General features: G+C 45.6%; 2 protein-coding genes across 2 annotated transcripts in view; both read right to left on the bottom strand.

Moving 5' to 3' along the window:
• Positions 1 to 18,816, bottom strand: part of LOC111867417 — a 47,473-nt gene extending 28,657 nt beyond the window's left edge. The window contains exons 1-2 of the mRNA XM_023857261.1: positions 18,763 to 18,816; positions 9,809 to 11,114 (exon numbers count right to left, since the gene is read on the bottom strand). Coding sequence (XP_023713029.1) covers positions 9,809 to 11,114; positions 18,763 to 18,767 — 1,311 coding nt within the window. The 5' untranslated portion in view covers positions 18,768 to 18,816. The remainder of the gene's footprint in view (positions 1 to 9,808; positions 11,115 to 18,762) is intronic.
• Positions 18,688 to 20,911, bottom strand: part of LOC111867416 (protein RRP5 homolog) — a gene marked incomplete at its 5' end in the record, with an annotated part of 37,209 nt that continues 34,985 nt past the window's right edge. The window contains 2 exon segments of the mRNA XM_033752682.1: positions 18,688 to 18,824; positions 19,724 to 19,911. Of these exon segments, the coding sequence (XP_033608573.1) occupies positions 19,734 to 19,911 (178 nt within the window). The 3' untranslated portion in view covers positions 18,688 to 18,824; positions 19,724 to 19,733.

Genomic DNA, 20,911 nt, shown 5'->3' with positions numbered 1-20,911 from the left:
CAAGCTCCGACACAAAGGCAGCAGAGAACTTCATCGGCGACTTCAAGAAGCTCGTAGATTCTGAGGGTTACCTGCCGCAACAGGTACAACAATGTATATATAATTTTCTTTGAATAAACGTTATACATAAATTTTTTTGAGTATTTTTTCGGCATGGAACGCATTATCGTATTTTACATTAATTTATATGGGAAAATTTGTTTCGCATTACGAGTAACATTCTGGAACGAATTGTGCTCGTTAAGCGAGGTTCCACTGTATTCTACATCCAGCACTAAACCCGCTACACATAATACCTTTAGATAAAATGACACACCGAGGCAACCTCTGCAGTTGATGGAGATGCATTAAATATCGTGTCATCCAATCACAGTTGTGTGGAAGTCTACAGTGTGCGAAGGTAGCAGTAATGATAAGGGACTACTTCCCGACTATTTTCTCGTGGCCACTGACTGCGCCTGAGGGGCGGTAGACTAGCCGGAGCTGTGTGCTCAGTACAACTGAACAAACTGGCTGAACCACAGCCGCTGCTGGAACAATCCACATGTTCTCTGGATCTCTAAACTATTACATAACTGCACATTAAGAAGATATGCGACAAGGGGGGGGGAACTGGTTTGTACAATGTCACGACCGAGGGTATTTGAGAGCAGGGTGCTGAAAAGAATATTTAGATTGAAGAGGGATGAAGTAACAGGTTGGAGAAAACTACATAATGAGGAGCTTCATAACTTGTACGCTTCTTCAAGTATAATTAGAAAGTTCAAGTCAAGGAGGATGAGAAGGGCAGGGACTGTAGCACGAACAGGGGAGAGGAGGAATGCATTTAGGATATTGGTGGGAAAGCCAGAAGGATAAAACACTAGGAAGACCAAGACATAGGTGGGTGGACAACGTAAAAATGGATCTTGGACAGACAGGATGGGGTGGTATGGACCGGATCGAACTGGCGCAGGGTATAGACCAGTGGAGGGCTCTTGTGAACACGGTAATGAATCTTCAGGTTCCATAAAATGCTGGGAAGTTCTTGAATAGCTGCGCAATTGATGGCTCAGAAGGGCTCAGCCCCATGAAGGCAGTTCGTTAGTTACACAACACCAAGCAATCGGCGATGAGGTCTGGTCTGCTGGAACAGCACGGATACGGAGGAGAGTGGAGAGAGCAGCGGTCTGGACCCAGAGCTTACAGATGGAAGTAGCTCGCTATATCTGCAAGTTCAGAAGGCATCTCAGTAATGGGAAAATGTTGAGAAAAAACATAATGTGGCATGTCTGGTGAAAGCCAGAACTATGAAGCCAGCAGAAACAGTCGTTGCTAGGGAACGGCTCTGCAAACACGCTCGTTGCTATACAATGGCTCATAGCCGTCAAATGATGGCAACAACAGACGCATACGCAATTATACAAGAGTTGTAGGAAGCGGTGTGTTCTGTGCGGTCCGTGACGAGGCTATATAACGAGGCCCAGCTGCCATTGCCAGTCACATTCCCGTGTGGAAGCGGGATCGAATACCTCCACCGTGAGCCTGCGAGTCGTAAGAGGCAAGGAAACGGGAAGTCTCAAATCTGAGACAGTAAAATATGGTCGTGAGTCCCTAGGGACCCGGACCCGAGAAAGACTGCGCTGGCAAGGCCCAGCAGCATATACAAAAGACAGAAAATTCCTCTCGTCAGAGAGGGCGTCCCAGAAAAACAAGACCGTAACTGTCAAACAGTAATAAATATCTGGGTATGAGCCCCAGATGGGGCTCGACACGAAGACTTACTGACTGACCGTCAGTCGTAATGTGATTTTGACTCTGATTACCAGTCAGTCGAGAGAAAGTCATGCAAAAATATTAAGAATGAATGAAATACAATTCACTTCAGGACACGAGTCACCGGCTGTTCCGTTCGCACTGAGACACATGTTAAGTTCACGGTCGCGATGCTACCTATCTGACAGACGACGCGGTGTCACGCCCCAGAAAACTGCCGCGGGGAACTCAGAATTGACGATCAATCGGCGGTCTCTGAAGTACGGCGTGAGGGCAGACTTACGCACTCGCTTCAGAGAGATGTTAACATCGCCTGGGGCACATCACGCCCAGTACCCTCACGAAGTAGGCAACCCAGTCTGCTGCGCTACTTCACGCAGCCTGCGAGCCGGACATCATACAACACGGAGCACGTGATTCGCGGCATCAGAAGGGCCTTCTATCAGTAACCTAACCCTCTGAAGAGGTAGTTCGGGGGGGGGGGATTATTTCACGGTGCTCTCCGTGCCTAGACCATATAAAGTCAGATGGTAGGATGACTGGTGAATGGTGAACGGGACAGGATGTGGAAGGAATCGCTTAGCCGATAAATTCGATCTAAACGTAACTTATTTACCGACGCCGTCGGTAACTGAGACTGTCCGGCGTCGAATGATGGGCCGATTGGTGAACGGTGAAGTGAGAGGAATTTGGAGGCAAGTGGTCGTGGCCTAATAGGACCATATACGATATTTGCATTTACCATGAAAGACTGAAGACCACGGAAAACCTCAATGAGTATAGACGCTGTCTCGGCCGAGATTCGAACGGAAGACATTCCTAACGCGATGTAAGATTTGAGGTTTTCGCGGCGGTGACTATGAAAGATGCCGTCTTCTGGGATGTGGCGCCGTGTACATCATGTGTGAACCGACGTTTAGGAGGAACGTATCGCATCCATCTTCAGGGTAGAAAAATCCGCGAGCGAGGAACCTGCTTGAGGCGATACGTTCGTCCGAAACGTCGGTTCACACAAGCTCTACACGGCGCCACATTCCAGAAGACGGCATTCTTCATCCCTAACACGAATCTAGACCAGTCCGCTAGGTGCACGCACTCTTAGCTTCACGCTCCGACAGCTATACCACTCAGAGTCAGAGTTACTTTAAGACTTGTAAAAGCCCCTGATGCCCAAGACGGGTTGGACGCTGTAGAGAACACAAAATTTCCTGCCACACTGATGTCAGCAAAACTGTCGCGCCATCATCACACAGTGACGTAGAGCGTTACGTCATCACTAGAGAGGCACTGTGGAGTGTATTTTCAACATAGAGATGGGAACCAAAAAGAGATGTAGTAGAACACACGGGACTTCTCCGGTAAAGTTGCCTCCACAAGGCATGACGTACCCTAAAAAATGTTTGCGATACCAAATTTAATATAAATCCAATCAGTAGTTAACACACGGATGGAAAGACATTGTTATGTTCTCTGCGTGCTTTGTGTACGGAAGGCGCAACAAACAGATGTCAGCACCAGAAGTGGCACGCGTAATTCCTGCCTGTCGGCCATCTTCTTTGTTGCCGATTGACCAAAAGAGCTAATTAGACACGTGAATACAATAGAATTCATGTTGGGCAACACAGACACACAGTTCTGTGCTTCTTTCTCGTTATTAATTCATACGATAACAGGTCGAGTGTAAAACATGGAATGGAAAGATGCAGACTTTCTAACCGGCAACCGGAATCAAACCGAATGAGACAGCCATCTCTCCTCCCCATCATCACAATATTTCTGGTTTCCGGCAGGGCAGTGTATCAGGGGTGGCCATGTGTACCGGCGGACGAGGGGCCAAACATGGCACCTGCCTCCCTCTCCAAGATTTTTGAAGAAAAAATCAAAGTGGAACGAAATGCAATAGACCCTCGTTAAAATGAACTAACGGGTGGTGGTGGGGTGTCCGTTATAACCGAGTGAAGGGGTGTTCACGGAAGAACGCCGTAGGGGACATGGCAAATACACGCAATAAACATATGAACACACAGTGTGACTGATAAAGGTTTTATACTTGGGTTCTTTTTCATTCCAAATACTTTTCTCACTGTGAAACCTTCTTGCCTCAAGACCTCTAAAAATTCAGTTGTACACAGCCAGGTTTTGTTCGTTACATCCGAAATCCGTTACAACGAGGGTCTGAGGTACACCTAATAATAATAAAGTACTAATAATTATAAAAATGAAATCAATCTAAAAACATATTCTTTTACCTTGACAACTCTGGGGCGATCAATAAAATAGTCTCACACTTCTTAAACGGAAGCCTGGAAGCAAATTTTCTAGTTAGCTCCTCCGGAAAATTGACTAACCCCCCTCCCCACCCTCCCTCCATATAAAGACCTTGGTGGCGCCCATGGGGGCGGACAAACTTACTGAAAGATGATCTTCAGAAGTTCAGCAGTCGCGAACAGACGGGTTCAGATGGAGTAACTGTTCAGGTACAGGCTTCCCGCGCAGCGGGTGTTTTCTGTACTTTATTATTAGTTTTTATATAAAAAGAAGCCAAAATTGTTTCTGCGAATCGCAGTAGCGGGTCCATAGACCCGCACTCTGATCGCGAACCACAGTTTGGACAAGACTGACGTTAAGAGGGCGGTGAAAACAGGGCCGAGGAATCAATTCCGTGACGCGAGATGGGAACCATTTAGAGCAGGCATGTCAAACTCAACTTGTACAGAGGGCCACCTCAGCCCTATAAACAATAGTCCAGGGCCGCACTTCAAAACAGAAATATACATTAGATTTTGATACAAGGAAATTTAATTCTATTTATTATTTAGGAATAATTTCAATATATTTACCTAAAGTCACATATCTTACAGTTTTAAAAAGCAAGAGAATGCCATTTTTGACAAGTATCAAACAGCTTTTCAATATGTAAAAAGAGAGATTACACAAGAAATTATGTTAGAAATAGCAAAACATTGAATTTCCTGCGGCCTGCTAATTTATGTCTGCATGAGACGTCTTGTCTTCTGGTCTGTTGGAAAATTGTCTTTACAAAAAACATTTCTACTAAAATTGTAATATTGATTTTAATATCAATTAGCTCTAAAAGTTGAGGGGACGCACTTTGTGGCTATGGGTGCCGCATGTTTGACACGGCTGATTTAGAGTAAACAAAACGTCACTGGACGTCTATCTGGACACAAGAGAAACCACGAGAATACTGGACAATGGTTGGCCGCGCCGTCTATGGTATGAACTGTCTTCAGCCGCTTGAACACAGGGATCGTGGGTTCAAATCCCAATCGAGGCATGAATGTCTGTGTGAGTTTATTCTGTGTTTGTGCCGTCCTGTGTGTAGGCAGCGGCCTTGCGACGGGCTGATCCCCTTCCAAGGAGTCCTACCGACTGTGAATAGGACTATGGATCTGAAAAAGAGGGCAGAGCCGAACAAAGGAGGCTGCAGAGCCACTGATGGATGAATGAATAAAATGAATAATAGAAAATTTTGGAAAGGGGGCGTTTGTATGGACCGACTGGTCAGTTGGTAAGCCGTTAGTGCTTCTGTTTCATGCTGGACAAATACCAGCTTCAAATCTTGGGCCGGATGCCACTCATCTCAGTCCCTCGTGGCAAATGCTGGGATTGTAAACAGGCCGTCATCACTTCCCATCCTGTTATTCGGCACTTGAGCGCGAAGGCATGCAGAGCCGTACAAGAAGTCCGAAGTTCGCGTGAATAAAATACGAAGAGCCAGTTGGTACCTCGCATCTCCCAACCGGTCTCTTTGCTGTGAGAACTATTCGGAACACATAAATACACTGTAGGCGGACATGATGAACCTATTTAACATTAAAGCAATGGTACATATAATTACCGTTGTACTGTAAAGGGTTAAGTACATTGTCATGAATACGTATGGGGGATTGGAGCTATAACTCCACGCATTCTTAACTTCAGCAATAGGCTTGAGGTGAGTGTCAAGCTCTCAGAAGAAAGAGCCACTGGAGGGGGTGGCGAACTTGCCGATACCCAAATCCCAGCCTTCAACCCCGTAGCCAGTTACTGCAGGGTATGGGTTAAGGTTTGAGACTACTTCTTCAGTGTAATATTATCTGTTGAAGAGAAGAAATTATGAACCACTATTTGGGAAGAGAAACCAGTCCTGTGTATAAGAACCCCATGGAGCTGAGACCGTCTTGAGAAGCCGCCAGTCACGCAGCTACTCAAGAACTTCCCAACATTTTATGGAACCCGAAGGTTCATTACCGTATTCACAAGGGCCTTCCACTGGTCCCTATCTTTAACATCAATCCAGTCCATACCATCCCATCTAAGAACCATCTTAATATTATCCTCCCATCTATATCTATGTCTTCCTGGTGCTCTCTTCGTTCTGGCTTTCCAACCAATATTCTACATGCATTCCTCTTCGCCCCATTCGTGCTATGTGCCCTGCCCACCTCATCCTCCTTGACTTGATCATTCTAACTATACTTGGAGAAGAGTACAAGTTATGAACCTCCTCATTATGCAGTTTTCTCCAACCTCCAGTTACTTCATCCCTCTTCAGTCCAAATATTCTCCTCAGCACCCTCAGTTTATGTACCTCCCTTAATGTCAGAGACCAAGTTTCACACCCATACAGAACCACAGGCAAAATTATAGCTCTGTATATTCTAATTTTTACGTTTTTAGATATCAGACGAGAAGACAAAAGGTTCTGGATCGAATGGTGTCCTGTGTACACTGCACGTAATGGAAACACATACAAGTATCGCTTATAGATATGAAGTGCAACATACAACAATGTTATGCATCCAAGCAGTGCGGATGGCCGTGCAACAACACGAACAACAAGGCCTGAGACGGAATGCGTGAACACAGAGCAAGTGTTATTTATACATTAGAAATTCCAATTTTTAGGAAAGCTTTGCATCCATCGATAAGAGATTTCTGAAAAAAAAAAAAGAGAGTTCTAAATGGTTCAAATGAAAAATTACACATTCCTTTCTGGTCACGTCCGTCTCTAGCGGGTAGAAGAGCGTGCATAACAAAGAGCGAACAGCACAATAACGGGACCCGTTACTAACCGGATCCATATAAAATGATACATGGACGGGTGTATTTTATTTCTTCTTCAGTCTTCTGGACGGCCATAATGTTTACACGCAGCAGCGTATTTTTATTGGCTTCCGCGGCACAAATGTCTTTAATGACAAAAGACACGAAATGTCTCTCTCTGTTTTTTTTTTAATGTTTGAAACAAGCGTGAGAAATTTCATGTCGATAACATTACTTAGCTGAAGCGGGGGCTGCATGTGAAACATGATGAGATGGTCATGCAGATACAAAGGATGACGATACACAATTTCAGATAAACCAGACATCTAAAAATCCCGGGTTGAAGTCCCGGTTCAGAGGCCACCTACGGTAACACAGGGTTCTCGTGGTTTAGGCTCTCCGGACATATACCGGGACACTAGCTCAAATTAGGCCACGGCCGTTTCCTTCCAGATCCTTTCCAATTTATTATTCACTTAAACATCCTTCCACTCAACTGTACCGAGCGGGTTGGCGTAGCGGTAACGCTCCACACTTGCATTCGGGAGGCGCTCGTTTCGAATCTGGCAATCCTGACTGAGGCTCTTCGTAGTTTTCCTCATTCCCTCCAGGCAAATGCTGGGAAAGTACCTCAGCTAGGTCAGGAACGCCTCCTTCCAAATCCCTTCGAACTTGCCATTCAGGTACCATCCAACCACCCGACATTTCACAGTCTGGACACTGTTAAGTAAACCGGGGGGGGGGGAATTAAAGGAATTAAAATATACATGACAGAGATCAAGAGGAGACCAAGAAGACGATGGACGGGCAGGGGATTATTACGCCGCCAGAGGGAGCGAACTGCTTAAACTGTGATGCATATGAATCCCGTTATACGAAACAATTGCGGCATAGAGACAGCATCTGCAAAGGAGGGAACAGCCATCAAAGTGATGATGACTGATTGGCAGGATATGCAACCGGGATCACACTGATGTGCCTCTCATGTTGGAGACATGGGCTCGCCACGCAGTGAGCGCCCAGACACCACAGACACGCGCTGCATCTCCTGTGAACAGCTGACAGAAATTATGCATTCCTTGCAAAAATGAACGCATGAAGAGGAGGTAACATTCATCCGAAAGCAAGTTTCGTCAAGATTTCAGTAAAACACGATCCTGCCTGAAAGTTATGGGGCGATTTAACTTACCTAAACATCTAAGTGCATATTCTCTGTCCCGGCCTAACAGAGATATTACGAAGTTCACTCCGTGCCCTTGCCAATATGTACGGTGGCAACGTGCAAGTATTGCGGTAGAGTTTTCGGATGCGATTCCAATCCTCATTCCAAGTTTCTCTTCACAACTGTATCGTTACACTTGAATATCTTAACTGAATGTTACAAAGACGCAAAGTTGTTCCCGTACTTAATTAAGTAATTAGGTGTGGGGGAGCAGAGGTATATATCCACGCGTTCTTAACATCGGCACTAGATGGAGCCGAGAGATCAGCTTCATGCTCCGGTCGCTTTGACTCCGGGAAAGGATCCCTGGATTGAACAGGTGCCTGGGTAGGTCACAGAGCCGGTATGGACGCCACGGAGAAGAGCGCAATCTCATGTCCCTGTAAGGAATTGAACCCCGATTCCTCGGCCGTTCAACCTGTAGCTCGTTGCTATTTGAATGAGCTACCAAAACAAAAAACAAACTCCGTGGCTTGAGTCCGCAACCGAACTATACCGACCGAGCGACCGCCGCTTGTTGACGAAGTTAGTGGGCGGCCCTTTAATCGAGTGTTATTCCTTCTATCTCCAATAATCCTTAGGGGGGGGGGGGTCCTCAGATACCAAGCTTTCCATCATTCCCCCCAAAAAGGCAATGCAACGACGAGAGTTATCACTGTCATTTCAAAATTTTGGGTTACCATAGCAAAGAATTATATGGAGCGTTAACATGTGTATGAACGTAAGTTATGTAATGGGTTAGAACGAGCGAGAAGTCTTCTGTTTCAGTTTATCCAGTCCATTTAGTGATTATTAATAATGTTCTGGTGTGGATATGTGATTTGCAGTACATTATACAAAGAAGGTTTACGACTGACTATTTGTGCGTGTTATTCGTGGGAGATGGAGTTCAACGTCGGTCTCGACGCATCATTAGGTGACATACAGGACTGGACATGAATATGGGAGAAAGCAGGGTTAAGTTAGCAGTAAGAAACCTCATGCAGAATTATCAGATAGAACGTGATAAAGAGAAACTTAAGAGAAGACACGGACTAAGGATGCTTGGGAACATCTGTACCGCACAGAGGGTGCAGCGAAGCCTCCATAACCAGTCACCGAAATAGGATTTGCTCTTAGCCCTCCTGGTACAAGTGCTGACGTCAATCGTTAACTATAGTGACTTATGTCAAAACTCCTTGCAAGCAGCAAGACAGGGCGGATAGCTGTCAAGTCAGTCAGACAACTCTCGTTATGGTCACCACATGCTTTCATGAAAACAAATTGTTTCGGGTTGACATTTCGTATCAGTGGCACTGTACGGTTATTTTCAAGAAAAACACTGACGGGAAAGTCAGACTACGCACAGGCGAGGTACACACTTATATGATCCCTGTGTTTAACTAGGCACCGCGACATGAAGACCTATGCAAGAATGGAGGTATGTTTAACATCGGAAATGGAGGTGAGTGGTCAGCTTCGGTTTCCAACAGCTTCACTCCCTGCGAAATAGCCCACGGTACCCATTAGTTAGGAGGTGATCCCCAGTGGTGGCAAGAAGAAGAACCTCCGGCCCTAGTAGAAGTCGAACCACGCTCTTCCAGCCCGTATCACATTCCTCTTCTGAGGCGTCCCGAATCGAATGTGTTGAGTTAAGTGAGAATATTGACTCCGTGCACCGTGTGCTGATTCTCCGCTTTACAATACATAACAATCCAATTCAAGAGAAAGATCTAGCGACATCGCAACCTTCTAGCTCCGTCTCTCTCGTCGCCGTATTACTACAATAAGAGTGCAGCCTACCTGGTCACAGCCGTGAGAGAACCTCATGAGGACCGGCGCCACCACTGAGTTTGCTTCCACCAAGTCCTTCATCTCCTTGCGCAGCTGCGTGAACTGGAACAAGACATCCTTGTCGAACTCTATGCGCCGCTGCAGGATACCCAGGAGGATGTCCAGCGAGTGGTTGCCCAGCGTCGGCTCCACCACATTCAGTAGCGTCTTGTTCTTGATGAGACGCTCCTGTATCTCGGGCTGGCGCAGGGACAGCTGGCGCTGGTGGGACGCCTGGACCGGCGCCGGGCCCCGCGTCACTCCGTTCTTATTACTGGCCAGGGACAGTTCCTCCAGTTTCTGCAAAGCCCCCTTGTACGTCTCCACAACCCTCTGAAACTCCATCTTGAGGGCATCGTGTAAATTCATCAGCGTTTCGTCAGTGGTGCCCACGAGGCCATGTTGACCCAGACCTTCAATAGCCTTGTCAAGTGACCTACGTCTCTGCTGCAGGACCTTCTTGATTTTAGGATCCGATAGGACAATCACTTTGAGCAGTTTCTTGCAGCTGCAGATGAACGGTCCACAGAGTTCCCAGTTCTTATCCCCAGTTTTATCGATCGATTCCTGGTTTGAAAAGAATTTCACCATCTGCATGATGACGCCCTCCGGACGCAGCAGTTTCATGCTGAAGTTCAGTCCGTCCGACAGGAACACCTTGGCGTACAGCGCTTCGAGAATGGATAAACTGTGGGGCATGGACTCCACGAACAGATCGATAGGCAAGTCGTTCAGGATCACTTTGAACGTCCCGTGGCTCAGTCGGTTTATGAAGTTAGCTGCTTCCCTGTACTGGAAGTTCTCATACAGAAGGATAATGCGCTTAACGGCAAAGCGTGGGCTCACATCCGCAATTGTCATGGAACTAATCCGATTATCAAAATCCTCATCACCGGAAGCGGCGTACGGGAAACCGTTGACCCACCTTGAACTTCTCCATTGCATTTTTTGAACATTATTCCGTTTGTTTGATCGTTCCGGTTTTATGCGCTCGCCACGTTCCAAAACAGAAAATCCGTTGTTGCCAGAAGACGATTTGCCGCTGTGATATGTTGCCCATGTTGAGGAGCGGGACTGACTGGAGCCAGAGGGCGAAGTGTCCACCAGAGGGGGTGGGGGCAGCATCAGCATGTTGTGGTGCGTTCTACGCATCAACTGCTGAGGATGTGCCTCGTAATACTTGTCTAGTCGGTTCATCATCCTACCGCCGCCTTTTATAATCAGATAAGTGCGAGTTTGAGTCCTAGTAGCATACCCAGCCACCTCGTCAATGTTCCTGTCACAGAGGATCAGAGCGACAGACTTAGCAAGCAGTGAATTTCACTACAGGAAACTTTCGTTTCTTGTCAAAACTTTCTAAACGCACATTAATATATGAATATACATTCACATAAACCGTTCCTTGTAATCAAAATGTCATTAATCTCGCGAGACACCGTAGTGGCTTCTTATTAGAGAAATTTTATTTCTGTCTCCAGCTGACTTCACGTTGTCACGTGACATGCAAAAGGACATTTTATATTTTGTGTTTACATATGTTTTACCACTGGTATTTAACTGTTACACGGAGAGTTTCATGGAGGTAGGCCTAGGCCCAAATGAGGGCTGTAGCGCCAATGGAAAAAAAAAGACTGTTACATTAAATGTGACGTCAGTGTTCTGATGTGTTTCGTCATACCTGGGCTCAGGCATACACAGAGAGAAGAGCAAGCATCTAACTCTATCTACTAGACTACGAAACGTCTTCAGTATAACTTCTGCTAAAATGTTCGACAATGAGTTACATCCAGTTCAACTATTGTTTGAGTGTTCACTGATATTCTACTAGATAATGAGTCAATGTCACTAATGATGAAACGTTCACGGATATTCTGTCAGATATTCAACCATACAGAATGTCACTTCCAGACGAGCGTTTGCTGCTACCAATTACTGCTTCAATATTATCTGCTGCAGCCACTGTGACACTACTTCACCTACACATGTTACCTCCGCGGCACCTGCACAGAGACTGGCAGCGGTCCGGGCAACAGGTACAGATGCGGAAGCACTTCCCCTCCGCACATCGGACGAAAAGAGTACTACACTACTCTGATGTGTGCTGAATTCAAGTGCAGCGAAGATTATGGACCAATAAGAAGACGAGGTTCAATGAACCTGTAGAGTCGGGCCAATGACTGCAGCTGCTAGGAACTCCCTGGGTTGCGTAACACTCGGTCTGGTGAGCTTGCCTCGGGTGAGGGAGGGCCTTCAAGTCCAAGTGCAAGACATCGCTCTATAGCTCGATAGCCGTAGTTAAGCTATATGCCATGAAGACGTAAGCTCCACGAATACTTAACCTAGGCACTAGACGAAGGTGAGTGGTCTGCTTCACGCCTCGGCCGCTTTACCAACAAGGGAAAGAATCCCGTCCCGTGCGTATCTGGATATTAGGCTGGGACGGCTTCAGAGCAGGTCTGGACCCTGTGAAGAAGATAAAAATCACTTGTACGTGCAGGAAATCGAACTCAGAAGCTTTGGTCGTCCACAAGTCGTCGTTATACCGATCGTCCTATCAGCTTTGGTAATTTAATGACGACGATTCAGTTCCAGAAAACTTCAAGGATACGGCTTGCAAGATGTAAGTCAAGATGACAGGGCAGCATTCACGTGAATGTTAAAGAAACCGCATATGCGGAGGTGGGCTGCATTCATCCGGCTCAAGACTGGCGCCAGAGTTGAACTCCTGTGAACACGGCGAAGAGCCTTCGGTTTCATAAATGGACGCAAATTTCTTGACTAGATGAGCGACTGTTAGTTTCTCATGAAGGACACTCAATGCAGTCAGTTGATTAGTGTCAACTGTAAGAGATATGGAGCGCCGACTGAAATTGGGTTATTCGATGACGTCGATTTACCTCAGCACTTTCCAGGAGGAACTGAGTAGCCCAGTCACGATAACCGAGATTCGAACACAGAACCTCTCGGATATGAAGTCCGAATGCTAACCACGGCCATGTTTCTTGTTTGATAAGGTAAGACTGTTCCAGTGTATGGGCGCCAAGCGGTGAAAGCGAATGGAGGAATAGAGGCATGACTCCATGCGTTATCAACTTCGGCAGCATCACGTTCCGACCACTTTACTCCCGAGAAAGTAGCTAACTGGACACGAGGCTGGGTTCACCCCAGAGCCTGTCTGAATATAGGAGCGAACAAGGAAAACAAATACTTTTTACTGGCAGGAACTGAAATTTGGTACTCCAGTTCGGAGCCAATGAAGCATCTGGACTGAATTCAGTACTGGGGGAGGGGATACCCGAAAAGTTGTTGAGATTAATTTAATTTTGATCTGCACTTGCCTAGTAGATCCCTACTTTACGTGGATTTGAAATCGGAAGTTGTACATTCTCTGTAATGAAGCTATCATACATATGTCCTGCAAACGTTCTACATATCCGGCCCATTTCATCACAGTGACAATGTCAAGTGAGGAATACAAGTTGGGAAGCTCATCATGCTATAATTTTCTCAGCGGTGCGTCTCGCTTCAATAGACTACTACTGTCCGCCTATAGTCACGTCGGCTGCCACAAACTTCCTTTTATTTCCTTGTTAAATTCCTTCTGCATTCCTCAGCTTCAGCCATCTTTACGTGAGAGCCCACGCCATCGTTACAAGAACAGAAATGTAATCTAAAAACAAAATTATCGTGAGTTAGCGCGGACCAACAAGAGAATATACGATTGTTGTAATTAATTTAGTGATCTCTGACACAGAATCCCAGTCCCACTTCCACGCTCTCATGGCCTACTTTATTCATAGCTCCGAGGGGTTGTACTCGTGATAAAATGGCGATGCCTCTGTTTTGATACAGAAAACCAGCGCTGCACTCTCTCGGCACGATGCTGAGACACATGGCATGAGAACAGATCAAGACACACATGAGTGTACCGAGCTCTTGCTGATGTGTTTTGTTTGTTTGTGTAGCTTAGTCGGAACAGTGACAAGGCTATGGAATGGACGATGGATAATCGGGATCTCATTCTCATGAAAAACCTCCTATCCAATGGGTATCAGGGGTAAAGCGGCAGGGGCGTGAACCTGCCCATCTTCATCTAATACCGAAGTAAAAATGTGTGGAGCTGTACCTCCATTCATGGTGTGGCGCTTAATTAAGCACAGGGACAAATTTACCTTGACTTCATCTGTCTCAGATTAGTCGCAATACTGACTAGGATATGGGTTTGACGACCAAGGAATCAGAGTTCGATTCTTGGCATGGGGAATCCTTTTCTGTTCTTTACAGCATATAGGTCGGGACAGGGGCCCATCCAGCCTCCTAGCCAATGGATACAGGAAGCAGCTTCCTCAGGTGCAAAGCGGCAGGGGCGTGAAGCTGATCACCTGCCTCCACCTAGAACGAAGGTGAAGACTGGAGTATAGCTCCAATCCCTCATAAGTTTCATGGTGTGGTGTTTAAGCACCTAATTACACCGCGTGAGATACAGCAACAACAATTCCTGAATCTGCGGGACCGTGGGAACCGCGCTACCACATTAAGATACATTTTAGTATTATCCCGGTACATGAGATGAACACATGCGGTGAGATGTACCGCCATGATAGCTTACAGATCGCAATTACTGTGCTGTCATGTTGTCTGTTATGAACACACAAACAAAGGGAACATAAAAAGTGGACCCTCGGTAGCTCATACTATATGGTCACTAGCTGGATAACCGAGAAGTCAGAGGTCGATTCTAGAGGGGGGGGCAGACGTCCAGACCGGCCCTCGGACCCACCCGGCCTCCTTTTAGACACACATCACGAGCTCCTCCACACGTGGGTAAAGCGCTAGGGGCGTGAAACTGGCCACTCAGCCCCATCCGTCACCTTACTACCTCCCTGGGTGGAACCGTGGGACCCTACACTGGACCAACTGTTCACGGCCTGACGTTGGTCGCGGCGCAGATGGCTGGCGCTGAAGAATTCTGTTTCTTCAGATGTTTATCAAAAGAACTGCTAAGGTCAGTTCTACTCTGCCTGCATGAAAATGAACCAAGGTTTCGCCTTATGTAAACAGGGCACAGTTGTCCAAGCGTGACACCTCACAGGGCGTCGCGTTTGCGGTAACTGCTTACAAACGGCGGGTGTGTCCCCTCCTCGGAGCATCGCCCCAACTGCGGCCAAACGGCGATGTTTCAGTACTATCCCAGTATTTGTCTGGAGGGCTAAGGAAAACAACGAAAACCCTCAGACAGGATAGCCTGTGTCCCCGGCTGACTTTCCCGAGGCGTTATCTCTAAGTGAGCCTGTTCGGTGGAATTCAGCTCCTTACGATGTAAGGGTGGTAAAATAAGGTAAAAGGCATATGGGGGAGTGGATGTATAGATCCACGTTCTCTTGACTTCGGAAGAAGTTTGGAGGTGGTCAACTTCAAGCTCAGGCCGCTTTACTCCCGATACCCATTGGATAGGAGCGTGGGTGGGCCCCAGAGCCGATCTGTACGACATGGAGAAGAGAAAATTCTTGTCCCTACCGCGACTCGAACTCCGACTCCTCGGTCGTCCAGCCCGTAGCGCAGTCGCTATACCGACTACGCCATCCTGGCTCCCCCGTGCGCACGTCATACAGGCCTAGTTAATATGTCAGTTGTATGGGACTTGTGTCAGGCTATTCCCATCTCTACTCCCGGCTTCTCCGCTGACCCGGCCCTTGACGGACACATCAGAAATTGTGATTTAACCGAACATGAAAACTGAAGCAACAGGTTCCTCCGAAACATTCGTAACAACCTACCAGACTACAAAGGGAGACCAAAACATAAAACTGTTTGTTAGTTCATTAGTCAGTAAGTCAGGGAATAAATTATAATGTGATATCTGAGGTTCTCACAGCGGTGACTATTGGGATGTGGCGCCTCTATCTTCAGGGTGAAGGAGGAGGCAACAGGCTCCTCCAAAAACTGGTACCTACTTAATAAACTACATATTCTAGTCCTAAATTAGGGTTGTGGTTTGTGATCTGGCCTCTGAGTTTTTTTGGTAAGGAGAAATATACCAAAAATTGAGGGGAAGTGGTTGGAGGTGTGCAGGGAGGAAGGACGACGCATTGTAACTAAGGCCCTTACCTCAGCTATTGGACTTGACCAAACCCATGTGCATTCTGGCGTAAACGACCAGGTCTAAAAACACGGACAGTAATTACGTAGTTTGTGGACCGCGCGCTGTTTGCTTGGACAGGAAGATGCCGTCCATTTTGCCGGCAGACAGCCCGCTCGACCGAAACCACATTTCCTGGTTCAACTGTCTGAGGTTTCATGTTTTGCAGCCTCAATTGCAAACAAGGACCGTGGTTACCTGCTCCATGGGGGGAACAGCTGCTGTTTCTTTAGCAACTGCCCCCACAGCGCACTTGACAGTCGCACAGCTAACCATGAAATTTCCTGCCCTTAAGGGACCGAAAGTTTCATTACTGTGTTCACAAGCCCTTGCACTTGAACCCTATCTTGTGACAGAAGAATCCAGTCCACATCCTCCTATTTCCTGTTACATTCTTCCATCTATGTCTAGGTCTTCCAAGTGGAAGATCTCCTACCGAACATGTGTGATAAGTCATTAATAGACCACAAATGAAATAAATATTATCTTCTTTGCCTCTTTATCCAGTTCTCTCCTGCTTCTTCCCTTTCAGGATGAGCCAACTAAGTGGTAATGCTCTAACCCTGTATTTGGGAGGTGCTCGGTTCGAATCTCGGCCCGGTCATCGAGTAGCTTCCATTTTTTTGTGGTTTTCCTCAGACCCTCTAAGCATATGCCGACACAGTACCTCGATTAGGCAACAACCACTTTCTACCAAATCCTTGCAAATTCGCTGTTTTTATTAGCCATCCTACTCTTTGATGCTGTGTAGTCTGAGATACTGTCAGCTCATAACACAAACAACAACAATTACACAGTGCTTCTATTACAAATATCAACCCATTAATGATGTTTAGGGAAATGATCGCTGTTTATTTTTAGACTCATAGAAAAGACATAAATACACTGCTAGGGAACATGCATAAATATCTAATGTTCCAAGCATGTGGCATATACACTTGCCATGGTGCTTTACAGAGCAATTGAAAAGGGGTGGTCCTCCAGTTTCTGGGTTGTGTGGGACTGACAACCCCTTACTACAAAAAGCCAGCATATTACAAAACGTTAAATGGAGCCCTGAGAGGCTTTCGTGAACACAGTAATGAACCTTCAGGTTTCCAGAGTAAATGAGACACTACCAGTTTCTCTGTTCTACATACTCAGTTCGCAATAAGAATCTACTCTGTTCCTGCATTGCTGGCTGTGTCAGGGAACTAGAGCTAAGAGAAAAATACCAGAAGGTAATTAGAGGCAACCTGTACAATCAGGGGTCAACAAACCTTGGTTCAGTTCACCAGTTTGCCAAAAATTTTCCACACAGCACACCCTGCCTACTAACCATCATGACATATCATATCACATAATATGAATACAGGATATCGTTTACTGCCTCAAGTCTGCACAGAGCAGCAGTGAATATCAACAAATAAAGCAGATTCCTGCTTGTCGGCCTTCATTTCTCACTCCTCATGGAGGAGCAGTCGAGCAGGTTTATTGAGCTGTGTGCATCTAGGTATGATGGCTGGGTGTGGTGCAGCTGCCTGGAGGCATCACTGGCCTGGAGCCACAGAGAGAGGAAACGAGTCCTACAGATGAGGCCAGTGTTACGTTGGTTTCTGGGTCGACCACCTGACACACATCCACGGCATCCAATACATTCTTACAATTATGACATGTTATATTCTGAGGAAATGGAACTTAACTGAGAGACAAGTCAGGTGTGTGCCTGTCTCCACAGAGCTGCACGTTGAGCCAATCGACAAGCTACCTGTATGATACAGATCTCACGATGGTGACTATCAAGTTTACAGTCATCTGAGATGTGATGCTGTTCCGTCTGATAGGCAGGCACCAGCATTTCCTCCACAGAACGGCAGTTACATTTACTTACTTACTCATGTAGCTGAGCCCTTCTTGAGGAGTTGCCAATTCTGCAGCTACTCAAGAATTTCCCAGCATTTTACGGAAGCCAAAGGTTCATTACCGCGCTCACAAGAGACCTCCACTGGTCCATATCCTGAGCCAGATCAATCCATCCCATCCCATCCTATATCTTTAAGATCCATTTTAATATTGTTCACCCACCTACGCCTTAGTCCTGCCAGTGGTCTCTTTTCTTCTGGCTTTCCCACCAATATATATGCATTCCTCTTCTCCCCCATTCGTGCTACATGCCTTGCCCACCTCATCTTCCTTGACCTGATCATGCTAATTACACTTGGAGAAGAGTACAAGTTATGAACCTCCTCATTACACAGTTTTCTCCAACCTCCTGTCACTTCATCCTTCTTCGGTCCAAATATTCTCAACACCCCGTTCTCAAACACCCTCAGTCTATGTTACTCCCTTAATGTCACACACCAAGTTTCACACCCATACAGAAGGCAGTTACACATAGACACAATACTATAATTTCTTATCTTGTCAGCAGAGTAGAGGTTTGCTGATCATTAAATGATGTTCTATCACCATCATGGGTTGTAGTGTCAAAGAAGAAACGGTAAGTCCACTGTTAAGTGTCTGGTTCATAAGGACACAGGAAGAAACGGTTATAATCTTATGTTAAGAAATTATCTCAGAATTTTTCTGGGGGCTTGAGGAAAATCAGTAAGGTTAAATATGTGACGATGGAAGAAACGGTGTTAAGATGAAGCATGGGGATTATGTAATGCCTCAGAAAGTTCTGCTGTTACAATTTTGGAATAGAAGATTTGAACTTAAGAGAATACAATTTAAATATAAAAATTCATGTTTATTTGCAGATACAATTTTAAATTCAGTTCCATAGTACACATAATACCCTTACCTCATTGATTTTCTTCGTTTCTGTCGACTGTGGGCAAGTCAAATTTAAATGCAGTGTCTATCCTGTCAAAGAGATATTAAAATGAGGATAAATCGAAATGTACATTGATTATTCACAACTGATTATAATATGTCCAAAATTATGTGAGATTTGTTTCAAATCAGCATATCTGCTTGTTTGCTCCCTGCTCCCTAACACGAGCAAGCAACTGTTCTATCAGATATCAAGAGATGTAATGTAATGACTTCAAAGTAATTAGAACTGACAGCATTAGCTGACGTGTTTCTGAAAATAGATCTTATGCTGTCAACGAAACAGAAACATAAGTTCAAAAAGATCTCATAAAATATGGACGGATTCAATCTTGTGATACACTTACTTACTTACATACTCGTGGACCTGTATATTGACTTTTACCCAGAAGACCTCTATATGAATCTTCACTGTGAAATTTTATATCAAGAAATGTTATGTAATCAAGTGATAAACTATCACAATATGCAACACAGTGAAGCAACTGTGTGTGTGCATGTGACAAAATATGATATAATTACAATGTAATGTTGTGTGTCAAAACATGAAGAGAGTTAACATAATGAAGTAATAAAAGGCAGGGACATTTAATGAAATGAAATGACATATAGTCATAATGTAAGTGATCAGATATCAAAGAGATAAAATGTAATGAACTGACAAAATAACAAGGGAGAACAGAAAGCCTAAGTGAAGACTGCCGAAGAAAACTGACTGTGAACCCAGTATCCCCTAAATTCGATCCCTGGAACACCAACAATACTGTCACCTACCAATCAAACTGCTTCGCATCTCAGCTAGAAAAACTGGCAGACTTGGAGTCTGCATGATTGGTGGGCATCCTAAGATTTTCAACAGAATTAAGCAGCCCATGGGGCGATAGAAGGCCACAATAACGTGACAAACAAACACAAATACACTAACTTACCGAACAAATCTTAGTTCTCATCATCCAGTCGCCCAGCTGTTGTTTCCACGTAACTTACGGCCATCTGCCGCACTTTCTCCATGCCTTCGGGTGTACCGTGGTGTTCCTCAAATCGCAGAAATTTGGCAAAAAGAGACTTCATCCTACGTGCAGGCAGTTTCTGCGCCACTCCACGTTCCAGCACTTGCCTGTAAGAACCGATGTTATGCAAATCAGACGTTTACTTACGTGGTCTCCACACAGAGAACATAACTATGAAAGCATATGGGGAAGGCCATGTCATAAGTTCCACAGCTGAAACTGCCCACTTGCAACCTCGGTGAACAGCTTGACCAACATGTTGCAGTTTATACACACAGGCCTTACTGGTCCGCTGGAAGTCATCATGTAGGGGCCATCACTCCTGTTTCACATTCGGGATGTCCCAGCATGAACTTCTGTCCAGAAACCAGCTATGCCCCCCAGCACAATACCTTGAAAGGGGCGGCTTTTCTCCAATTCACCGTCTGATACCACATACTCTCACCAAATATTTTTCACATCTGTGAGGTCCTGGGTTTATATCTCGCCCTGGAGACAAGCTATTCCGACTGGCGGCTCTCATGATCCCTCCATGCAAATCCAAGGACACTCTTTCAAATCAGGCTGCGACCACTTCCACACACTTTCCAATTCATTATTCACTAATCATACTTCTATTCAACGCTATATAGCCTGAGCTACAGAGACATCTGCTAAATAAATGACCAATACCATCAGCATTTGATACAGCGATATAAAATAACCAAATACATAACAAAAATAGCATATATCCATATACATAAGCATGCATTCCAGAATGTAGATCTTGCAGATCAAGTGTGCTGAAGTAAAGTTACTTCTGTGAAGGTGTACAACAGGCGCGAAGGCAAGGTTCCACATATTCTACATGGCAATGACTGACCAGCTTTATAGACTGGTCACTTTATCTGATGAATAAAGGCCCCAGTATATACTGGAGAGGACATTGGGTGTTCCCCAGAGCTGGTCTCGACATAGTGGTTGGTGGTGGTGACAGAAAGAGGACCCTGTCTTGTCATAATTGCACCCTGGTCACTGACCCCAAACCAAATCACTCTACTTACTAACACAATATAGGCTGACATCACTAGGTGAGCAAATACTATCAGGATTAATTAGATTCTACTG

This window comes from Cryptotermes secundus, unplaced genomic scaffold (genome assembly GCF_002891405.2).
Source record: "Cryptotermes secundus unplaced genomic scaffold, Csec_1.0 scaffold423, whole genome shotgun sequence".
Taxonomy (NCBI): Eukaryota; Metazoa; Arthropoda; class Insecta; order Blattodea; family Kalotermitidae; genus Cryptotermes; species Cryptotermes secundus.
Note: the sequence above shows the minus strand (reverse complement) of the source record. Positions and strands in the feature narration are given on the sequence as shown.